General features: G+C 47.3%; 1 protein-coding gene across 1 annotated transcript; it reads right to left on the bottom strand.

The window, feature by feature from the left end:
- Nucleotides 1-310: 310 nt before the first annotated feature.
- On the bottom strand, nt 311-8,439 carry LOC135830816 (uncharacterized; the record flags this gene model as incomplete). The annotated part of the gene is given in 5 exon segments (XM_065343025.1): nt 311-433; nt 2,321-2,456; nt 3,006-3,070; nt 6,505-6,643; nt 7,872-8,439. Coding segments are annotated over 4 exon segments (463 nt in total), but the record flags the coding sequence as incomplete, so codon positions are not given.
- Between the last annotated feature and the right edge of the window lie 3,490 nt (nt 8,440-11,929).

The following is an 11,929-nucleotide window of genomic DNA, read 5'->3' as shown; positions in this document are numbered from 1 at the left end:
TGACAGTTTTAACTGCAGACGCACAGACAGTGACAACAGACTGATGCCCACACGCATATGTGCTGATCTGAAGACGAAGTAGAAGAGAGAGAATGGAGGGGGAGGAGAGTCCGTGAGGGAGTGAGTGTGAGAGAGACTTAGAGAAATAGTTTGCGAGAGTGAAAGAGTGAGACAAATAGGGAGAAACACGGGAAAAATGTCGGGAATGGAAGAGGAGCAAGCGGAAGAGTAGGGAGCAGGAAAGGAGGGGCTGGAAGAGGAAGGTGAGCGGGTAGTCCTACAGTGGAATGTACATGTTTATAAAACTTACTGTCTGGCAGAGTAGTGACATCCAGTTCGAAGCGTTTCGAGGGTTTAAAGCGGTGTTGGACGGTTAAACTATAGGAGGTGTACTTCCTCAGATGATCAATTTTTATTGACCTCACGCCATGTCCTTTGGAAAATATGCATGTATGGGAAAACATGAGCGCACACATACATGTACACATGAGCACATATGATAACGTTATAACCACACACCGCACCCCACATAGACATAGACACACACACACATTACAGACACACAGACACACACACACCACACACATACACACACGCACACACACACACACACACACATGCACAGCAGTGACGACAGCAGAGAACACAGACAATTAAAAGTTGCAGCGCATGAAAATAGTACAAAGTCACAGTCTGTATGCCACCCCGTGAGTGCTTTGAGTGATTAACTTTCCTACAGAGCTAGTCACACTACACTATAATTATGCCTTCAAGCATGCATGATACACTGCAATACACTATAATTATGCCTTCAAGCATGCATGATACACTGCAATACACTATAATTATGCCTTCAAGCATGCATGATACACTGCAATACACTATAATTATGCCTTCAAGCATGCATGATACACTGCAATACACTATAATTATGCCTTCAAGCATGCATGATACACTGCAATACACTATAATTATGCCTTCAAGCATGCATGATACACTGCAATACACTATAATTATGCCTTCAAGCATGCATGATACACTGCAATACACTATAATTATGCCTTCAAGCATGCATGATACACTGCAATACACTATAATTATGCCTTCAAGCATGCATGATACACTGCAATACACTATAATTATGCCTTCAAGCATGCATGATACACTGCAATACACTATAATTATGCCTTCAAGCATGCATGATACACTGCAATACAAACAACACTTCCAATAATCAAAGCCCTGGTCCACACACAAAGAGAACTAGGAAATAATTATTAGTAACGGGACAGTTCGTGTTGTACTATGTTACATGAAAATGATTCAAACAACATCTCTCCCGATTGTGTATAACTAGGAAAGGATTGCCTATCCCCCCCCCACCCTTGTTGCCCACCATCTGTATTGCACACAGTGTCTATCAAAATTTCGGGCCAGGCCCGACCGTCACTGGCTTCAAAAATCTGTTTTGGGTAGTGCTGTGTGTATCACTACAGGTGGAATCCTGATAATTCGAACCTCCAAATGCCACGAAAAAAACTTCGAATTACCCGGACATTCTAATTATCCAAACATGACCCAACAACACAATATGTATGTCAAAATGCTCCCATGGTCACGCAGAGTTGCGCTATGGACCTTAGACACAGATTTCACGGATACTGAACTGACCAGCACAGCCTGCTCATGCAAACTGAACTGACCAGTACAGTGTACAGTGAACTTCGAATTACACTTTGCTAACTTCGAATTATCAGCACAAATCCCATAAATTTTCTATGTAAGTGAAATCTGTGGAACTTCGAATTAACCGGACATATCCGGTTCGAGGTTCGAATTATCAGAACTTTTTATGTGGGAATCGTATTGACAGAAGTCGGTCCTGGAAAAACTTCTAATTACGCGGTATGTTCGAATTAAGCCATATTCGAATTATCAGGATTCCACCTGTAATACAGTAGTGTGATCGATGACTGAGTGGAGGGAAGAACTGAGTGGAGGGGAGAACTGAGTGGAGGGGAGAACTGAGTGGAATCTGTATACTCTGAGGATAACACACGGCCCTACCGGGGCGTAGCAGCCGGTCCGGCCGGTCCGGTTTTGGCGGGACCACTTTTTTTTAAACACAGTGCTGCTAAAAGTGCCCAGAATGCAGGATTTTGCACCCTAATTTCAAAAATTTCCGGCGGGATAACCCCCAGACCCATCCGGCCGGACCACCTCTAGCGGCAATGCTACACACTTGCCCTATAGTGTAGGACAAACATGCCAAATATGGACTAGACTGAGAGGTTTCTGTGGCCATAGGGTTCATGCTTACCAACTGTGGTATAGTCCGACCCGCCAGCGAAGTGGCAAATGTAGCCGTTGCACGGACAGCTTAGAGCATGACAGTTCCTTACCCAGAAACGTATGTCAAATTTAGCACTTGCCGCGTATTGCGAGTCCTTTGGAATCTAGGAGAGGAGAAGAGAGAATGAGAGAGAGGGAGAGAGAGAGAGAGAGAGAGAGAGAGAGAGAGAGAGAGAGAGAGAGAGAGAGAGAGAGGGAGAGAGAGAGAGAGAGAGAGAGAGAGAGAGAGAGAGAGAGAGAGGATGAGAAGAAGAAGAAGAAGCAAGTGAGAGAGAGAGAGGAAGACAGCAAGATACACATGCAGACAGACAGACGAACGGACGGACGGAGAGTGATATAGACTCACACACACAGAAACAAAGAAAGGCAGAGAAGGAGAGGGAGCAATATAGGGTAAATACTGGATTGTTTGTTGAATGGACCAGCAGTAAGAAAAAGGGGAAGGCAGAGGGAGAGAGAGAGAGAGTGCAGAAACAATCGACAAAAGAATATTCCAAGTACAATCGGATTGCATTGCGAAAAGTACTTTGGCATCAGAGACATCTACCCCAACTTGACCGTCATAGTAGAAGCCGCACTGACTTTTTGTTGGTGAATTACTGGTGTTAAAGTGTAGCTTTTACTCCGGAACTTTAAATACGGCAATTGCTTACGGTTATTTTGATGATAATTGACCTAGATGAATTTGCTGCAGCAGTAGCTGTGAACGGGGGATCATCTGACGCCGAGCATGACATTGAAGGAACACAGCAGTACATAGTACATAGTACATCGGCAATCATCTTCACTTACTAGTACATGTAGTAATGCACTCTCAGGTGTGTAGCCCGCACGGGGCCCGGGGGGGGGGGGGGGGGGGGGCACGTGCACCCTCCTCCTCCCCCCCCCCCCCGTGCCCCAAAAATGTTGGACCTAAGTAGGTTCAGCATGCACATAAGCCTACCATGAATGACATGCACCAGCCATCTTACACATACATGGGGGGGGGGGGGCATGCACCCCCTAAAAAGGGGACTCCCCTGGTACCAGTGATAGCTCCAATATCATGTAGGTTAGGCAAACCTTACCTGTGAGTTGATCTAGCATGGCTGAATGAAATACGGTCAACGGCCAGCAAGCACATCTACTAAAGTGCATTTCAAAAGTCCAGACCTCTGGTTTCAAAAAACCGTTAGGACAGCATCTATATCACATAAAATCTGTGATCACTTTGTGCATAAATTTTTCGAAATTGGGCGTCTGTTATCCAATCGCTTAGAAATTTATATCAGAAAAATTGCGTGAGCTGCCTGAGTAATATTCCGAAGAAATTTCTCAAAAAGCTCAAACCAAATTTGAATTATTCAAAACAAGTCTAGAGGTCTATACTTTTGAAACGCACTACCTGTACATGTACTTAGGAAAAGCTGGATAAACTAGCTATAGACCAGGCACTGCACTGGTACACACGTGGTGCTGCTGTGCCAGGCAATACGGGGTCTGCGGTCGCCTGACCGGCCACTGGCGCTGCTGCTGCACGGTGCTGGCCTAATCGTGCATGTACACTGCTGACTGGGTGCGTTCGATTAATGCTACGACACGATCTATGAACGGAATCTCTCGTCGTTCGATTTCATGCCATGAGCCCTGGAATCGGTTCGGAATCCATTCACCCTATTCACATGGGACGGTGTGAAGAGCCAGGGGTAGTTATTCATGAATGGATTCAACATCGATTCGTGGGCATAATCGAACGCGCTCAGTGGAACTGTAGGAGTTGCATTTTGATATATGAGCCCCAGCCAGCAGAAACCTGAACATGTGTAATTTTTTCAAAAATTATTTGTTCGCTCGAAATTGATTCTACACTATTAATCATTCAAGTTATCAAGTTTGGTGACAATCTGATAAGCGAAAGCATGGAAAATAGAGTTTGACGTCACACAGGTCAAGATTCAGTACAGTTCGCGCAGCATCCATGCCTAGTGACTCCATGCAAGTAAGTTGATCCTACAGTTTCTAATTGTGATGTGGAACAGGTACATGTAAGTAAGTAGAATGCAAGTCAGGCTTGCCCTCTTGGGGCTGCAGGCATGAGTAGTTCAGAAGTGTGACGATATTCTGTATACACCACTACCTTCTTTACAACACCAGAGTGCAAAACGATGATTGGTGGCTGGCCTTCCAAATTGTGTTCAGGGACCTCTGTGGTGGCAGTTTGAGCGTTGTCCCAAAGCTTGCCATACTGATAGATGTACTGACCAATACCACTGACATCCACTCCCTTGCACACTTTCACTCAGACCATGATTTCAGCATAATTGTATTTCAATGATACGAGCGTATACTCGCGTTTTGTAGCACGTGAAGATGTTGCCCCAAAGCGTTCAGCCGGTTTCAGCCGGCTTTTTAGGGATCCCTTTTCTCAGCACAGGCAGCAGCCAGCTTGGCGTCGTCTGGCAAGGTCGAGTACTGATAATACTACGCTCTGTTTTGCGCCGTGAGAAGCCCTCCATCAGTGTCTGCAACATCATTTTTGTCGATGTAGAAATACGGATCGCTCAGCGGGTCGACATTCAGCTTTTCCTCGCAGTCGCTTTTACTCCAGCGCTGACTATCGTCGCCACCAGTATCCAGTGTCGATTTTATGAGGGCTCTTTGTTGCTATGCATTATGAGACTCACCACTGCTGGACAAACTCAGCGAGATCGCCACCAAAGAAATAATTCCGATCGCGAACTAACTTTCAGCGCCGCTTCGTACAGGGTGTCTCACGCTGACAACTCTGGACCTAAGTCCTTGTCGCGACACCTGTCGTCATCGCTGTGTCTAAACTCAACCTCCCTGTGACGAGCTCTCACCTAGCGCTAAAATCAATTGACCAGAGACATTTGAAGACACTTGAAACTCCTTTGACAACAAAGACACCCACTCGATCGAAAAAGAATCTTCAAAAGCCACCTCACTGCGCGTCCCAAACTTTGACGTCACATTTTGATGATTGATATCAAGTACACAAGTGCTGGTTTTCGCTGGCCGGGGCTCATATAGTATATTTTTCGCAGTAAAAGAGTATTTATTTGTAGAGCTTGTGTTGATACAGATTCCTAGGTTCAAACCCCAAGATGGGCATTTAGTTACATTTTTCTCTCCTTGCATATTTTGTGCATTATTTTGTAAGGATGCGCACATACAGCGCCGGAAACTGAAATCCGACCCCTGGCCTGAGCGGTGCGCTCACATCACAAGGACCCAACACGGGATAGTAAAGCTGCGAAATAGAGACCGCTAGAATGTGAACGCATCGCTCGGGGGTTGGATTTCAGTTGCCAGCACGGTAGTGTAATTATATTAAAAAATAAGTAAAAAAACCTGTGATAAGATGCTCAGGCCGCCAATGGGGAAACAGTAAACCTGCCCTAACCAGACGGTTCCCCTTGATGCAGCGGCAACTGTCCTGATATGACACAGGATTCCGCTTGATCCAGCGATGCAGGTTCGATCCACAGCACGTCGGTGTGCGAAAACATGTCCTGTCCATTCGGGATTCCACTTGGCACAGGGTGTTTGTTATTGTCTTTGCACCAGCCACCTGATGTACAGTTTACTCGTGGGATTGGGTGGCTCCTCTCAACATTTTCGAAATCTATAGCCCAAATCAGTACGTTTCAGTGATTTCCGGGGTATCTGGGACAAAGAGCGGATTTACGGGGTATCTGGGACAAAGAGTGGATTTCCGGGGTAGCTGGGACAAAGAGTGGATTTACGGGGTAGCTGGGACAAAGAGTGGATTTACGGGGTATCTGGGACAAAGAGTGGATTTACGGGGTAGCTGGGACAAAGAGTGGATTTACGGGGTATCTGAGACAAAGAGTGGATTTACGGGGTAGCTGGGACAAAGAGTGGATTTACGGGGTATCTGGGACAAAGAGTGGATTTACGGGGTAGCTGGGACAAAGAGTGGATTTCCGGGGTATCTGGGACAAAGAGTGGATTTCCGGGGTAGCTGGGACAAAGAGTGGATTTACGGGGTAGCTGGGACAAAGAGTGGATTTACGGGGTAGCTGGGACAAAGAGTGGATTTACGGGGTAGCTGGGACAAACAGCGCTACGGGTCAATACCATAGTGACTGTAGCATGGGACAAAGAACAGTACGGTCACCTTTTGCTCACCATTAGTGCTCGGCGCCGTAGAAGTGGTTTGCTGTGAGTTTTGCTGCGCCCAGGTCATGCCGGGAAGGTGGAGTAGAGTGATGACAGTGATGAGGAAAAGCAGGAACGTCATCGCTGACATTATTCCTCGGCCTACCATCTGCAGCAGAACACCAGTATACAGTAAGCAGTAAATGTACATTTAGAGTTTTAGCCTTGCTTTCCGTCAGTCACTCGGCATTGCCATCCTACACGGTACACCAGTCACACAAGTACACCGGGAACTGGAGAAGACTACGGGAAAACCGGCATCAACTCAACATCTAACTGTAGCCATGCTTACAGTACTGCCGGGCGCGGAAGAACGACCAGGCTAGAATTTCACCAAGCACAGCATACCAATGTATACACGGTGACTCAACAGTGCATAGACTGTAATCCATGAAAATAAGAACGGTCTAGGCTAGGAGGCTGACCCCCGTCCAGTTCTTCGGCGACCGACAGTACTGTACGCCTGGGTGGACCTAGCTGGCACAGCAGCATGTGTCACAGTACACAGAATATGCCGGCTGTCTACAGCTTGTGTGCACGCACACAGTACACACACGCACATGCACACACGTACACACACACACACACACACACGCACACACACACACACAGTACACACATACACACACACACACAGTACACACATACACACACACACACATACACATATACACACACACACACACACACACACACACACGCACACAATCATAATCATTGCAGTGGTTTGGCTTTCGGTGTGGACCACACAATGCATTTGACCTGCATGTACACCATGATATACATGACTTGTACGTACGACTGTATGTGCAGGGGCGTCGGACACGGTACGGTCACTACGGTATTGACCGTACCACTTTTTGCCCCAGGTACCCCGTGAATCAATAAAATGCCCTGATCTGGACTCTAAATTTCCAAACTTTTCGGCTCAGCCACCACTCCCCCACGAGTAAATTGTACTTCAGATGGCTGACCGTACCACACTAAAATACCTTCCGACGCCCCTGATGTATGTATGTGTATGTGGTGCTAGTAGAGGCACGAGATAATACTTATTTACTGTGTTCCTTCAGAGCTCTTTACGACAGGAAGGCAGAAGGAGAAAATGTTTGTGGCAAAACAGCTGACTGTGACTTTAGTCTAGAAGCGCGCTCCAGGATGACCTTCGTAAGCTCTACGATTGTCAGCCATGTAAAATTGCTCTGACGTCTGTTCTAGCTTCGCTGTGGTGTGGTCTGGTGTTGTCTGTCCTCACATTCCCAACGATTACGTACAGCAGCTGAGCTGTACTCCGCAATCCGACAAGCATGGTACTTTTCCCAACAGGCAACACTCACCTTTCAGTCGCGCACATTCTTCATAAGCGCACTTGGCAGGCTTCCATACAAGCGCACACACCCAGCAACTGGACCTGAACATCCCCTGCCCGACAACTAGCGAGCATCGTTATTGTTCACTGGCGACGTCCCTTGAAGGACAGTAGGTAGTCGTAGCGTCGAATGCAGTCTGCTCCATTTTTCCGCCTTGTATTATTTATATTCGTAGACCACTTCCCACAAAGCCTTGGCTTGAAGATTATCTTAGCCTAGAGTTGAAGACATGACAGTGTCGAGTTCGCTAACTAACTTCCTTGCGCTGGTCCGGGAACGAACAGGACGAATAATTTCGCAAGGACACAGTGAAAACGGTACATCTACAAAACAATGCACACTGAGAAGCCCAAACTTCCATCATGTTTCCACTACACCGCGTACCGCCGAAACCAGCTCCTCGTCTGAAAGTGGAACAGCAGTGCAAGCGAACCAAGCACAGAGTGGCCATTGACATAATCATTGTACGACTGAAAACTAAAGACTGTGAGAAATGGCGAGGAGCAGGGCTTAGGCTAGGGAGTAGTGAAATGTGTTCCTACAGTGTATTTCTACTCGGCGAAAGTTTAGTTTGAAGTAACGCGTTAGTTTTGTAGGTCTACGGTAGACTCCCTCCTCAGTGAACAGTGACAGACATCACGCACAGTGCAACAGACTGTGGTGTGAAACTAGCGATGAAGCAACTACATGTACTCGGTAGATCTACGGAGCGCCACTGGAGCGTCCTCAACCCCTCCAGCTACTCCAATCATCGGGAGGCAGCCATGCAGTTTCGATCGATACCAGGACCGGATTGGCAGTACGATACCAGGACCGGATTGGCAGTACGATACCAGGACCGGATTGGCAGGTGTGTAACCGCTCTGCCAGTACTGAACATGAAACTGTCAGAATCCTTTCCCAAGAAACAGACAAGATCATCACCGCGAGATAACCTCGCTTACACAAATGCACTCATTTGTAGTTGAAACACGAGCTACCAGAAGCTTACCTTGAAAACCTTGAACGATGCTCTGCGATGTCCAGGAAGTCGCTTGGGTAGGCTTGTTCCGTGTCTCCGTGTCTCACTGCTGTGCCGGCTCCACAGCCTGGTGGGGATAATTAATTATGACTGATGTACGAATAATCGATCCACTGAGCGCAAGGCTGACACGCTATTTACAGCAGCTGTTGTTCCGAAACGGTCTGCAATCGCTGTCTTGAATGACAGTCTTGACAGGCTCCTTGAAACACGCCCTGTCGCGGTACGGATTGGTCTAGCAGCTTTTTGTTGACCAACAAAACCACTCTACTACAGATTCAGCGAAGAAGGAAACAAACCCTTCATTCACCTGCGCAGTCTTCTGCAACGTTTGCAGTGATTTTTACTGGTGCAGAATGCGGATAGCCGTGGCGTAGTGAATGGGGGACATCGCATGTGCCGCTCCTTAGGCTTAGCGTAGAGTTTGATCTGCTGCTACTAGCATTCTTCAGCTTTATCTAGGTACAGTAGTCCCCCCCCCCCCCACACACACACTCCATAATACGCACAGAGCTGCACCGCAGGGTTATGTCAGTGGCGTATCACGCACTCCGCAGTTCCAGTTCAAAAAGCAATAGCCTTTTTATTAATGGTGAAGGGTTGTTGAAATTACACAGAGGGGAGCCGCGCTCTGCGGAGTATACTGTCTTCAGCAGTAGGCATTCAAGAGGAAGACTTGATCAGGGTTACATCAATACATGCACAGTGCTGGAAACTGAAATCCGACCCCCTGAGCGGTTGCGCCCACATCGCAAAGACCTGCATGAGATTGTAACACTACGAAATAGAGGCCGCTACACTAAACACACCGCTCAGGGGGTCGGATTTCAGTTGCCATCGGTTTGTACACCTGTGTTTTAAAACAACGGGAGTCCCTAGTACAATGCATACTGTTTTGTACTGCTCTCTGGTTCTAGCATCATCTCACCAGATCAAGGTGTGGGTCCTCTGCACTCAGTAGAGTCAAGTCGAGCGAGCTGCAACTCACGGTGCCGAAAGGCGGGCTCACGCCCCGACATGGCTACTTCCCCTTGTCTAACCCCCAAGACGAAAATGATAGTAGCCGACTGGCCGAAATAAAAAATAAAGCATCATCTCGTTTCACTTTCAGCAGCAGGCAGTACTAGTACTAGTGCATGTGCGAGTCCGCAACACGCAGTAGTGACATGGTCACCTTCTTTTGCGCCAATTGCCAAAGGTGATAGGACAGCTGAGTGAAGTTCCACGGTACATTGCTGCTCATTAAGGTCCGATCAAGCCAGTCAGACGTCTACCCTGTAGGTCTGTAAGTGCACAGCCCAAAGCAAGGGTGGTGATGGCTTCTGGCCGAAAATTTGGTTGAGACACGCACACACACACCTCAGACCTGCCCATCGCGGAAGCGATGATAGCGAACAGCTATGTTAGACATAGCAACTTGTGCTGGGATTACACCATTCAACAGCTTGCAAGGCTGATGAATTGACCGCCATAAATGTTTAGCCTGGTATCCACCACACCACACCACACCACACACACACACATACACAAATACACACACACACGCACACACATACACACACGCACACACACACACACACACACACACACACACACACACACACACATACACACACACGCACACACACACACACACACACACACACACACACACGCACACACACACACACACACACACACACACACACACACACACACACACACCAAAGATCAAAACAAACACGATCACATCGAACACATTTTCTTACGAAAAGGAGTCTGCATACATTGGATCCAACAGAATGATGACCGATTCAAAAGAGAACATGATGAGGCATGGATAAACAGCAGAAGCAACGATAGAGCAGGATTGACAACTACTGATGTATGTGCTGATGAAGAAAAGTTTCAGAAAGAATATTTTCATGATAAAAAAGCGACGGAAAATAGTGAACATGCGGAAGCATTTCGATCGTAAATGGCGGAATCTGAGAAGTGACATCCAACAGCACGCTCTACCAGCAGCATATCAGCTTCAAGCCGAATAAGCAGAAGAATTCGTTCAAGTTCAAAAGAGAAGAACAAGAAGAGCAGGAACAGCAGGAAAAGATGAAACTACGAAGGAAAACTAAAGTTCACACCGTACTGCACGTTAGAGCCGCAAAGTCGACACTCATTGCCAGTGGATATTCACGGTAGAAAATGCTCGGAGCCGCCGAAACTGCTGTTCAGTGGTTTCTAGCACAGCCCATGCAGCATCACTGAAAACAATAACATACAACGGGATTCGGAAGCTATTGCTTCCTGGGCCATTGTTTCTAAGCTCCTGAAGAAGTTAGTAGCAACTCTGAGCTTCATGTTCATGACAACGCAATCATCAGGCAACGACTCATCGTGATAAAAACACAGGCGATCAACGACAGCCTTGCTGGCCAGTTGGTGGACCATGCAGTGGCGGTCTACGTCTGCCAGTTGTCCCATCGTGCAGTGCTGCACTGTCATATACGTATACCGTATCAACCAACCCATGTTCCCAATCTTGGGCTCTTTGGGGCAGCCACCTACGGGAGCGGGATCTGGTCCTCAGTGCAAAGACGAACGCCCTCACTTCGTCAACTCTGCCTGTTTGGTTGAACGACTATAAATAAATGCACAACCACAACTCGCAGGTACAGACATTTCGGCTTGTTGTGCCCAGGACGGCATATTAGCTACACACATGCACGCACACACACACGCACGCACGCACGTGCGCACACACACGCACATACACACACGCACATACACACGCACGCACACGCACACACGTGCGCGCACACACATACACACACATTTACAATGAACACGTCTAATTGATGATAGCGTAGGCGGCATCACGGCTGTCATCTCCAGCGCCCGTAATCGATGAGTTGTACAGTGGGTTCATTGTCTCACTGCAGAAACACAGCACACCACCATACACAACATGAAAGACAGCATAGAAATGAAAGGCAAGGCCATGAAATTCTGAGAGCGCAATCCAATT

Source organism: Sycon ciliatum, unplaced genomic scaffold (assembly GCF_964019385.1).
Source record: "Sycon ciliatum unplaced genomic scaffold, ocSycCili1.1 SCAFFOLD_2473, whole genome shotgun sequence".
In the NCBI taxonomy this organism is placed as follows: Eukaryota; Metazoa; Porifera; class Calcarea; order Leucosolenida; family Sycettidae; genus Sycon; species Sycon ciliatum.
Note: the sequence above shows the minus strand (reverse complement) of the source record. Positions and strands in the feature narration are given on the sequence as shown.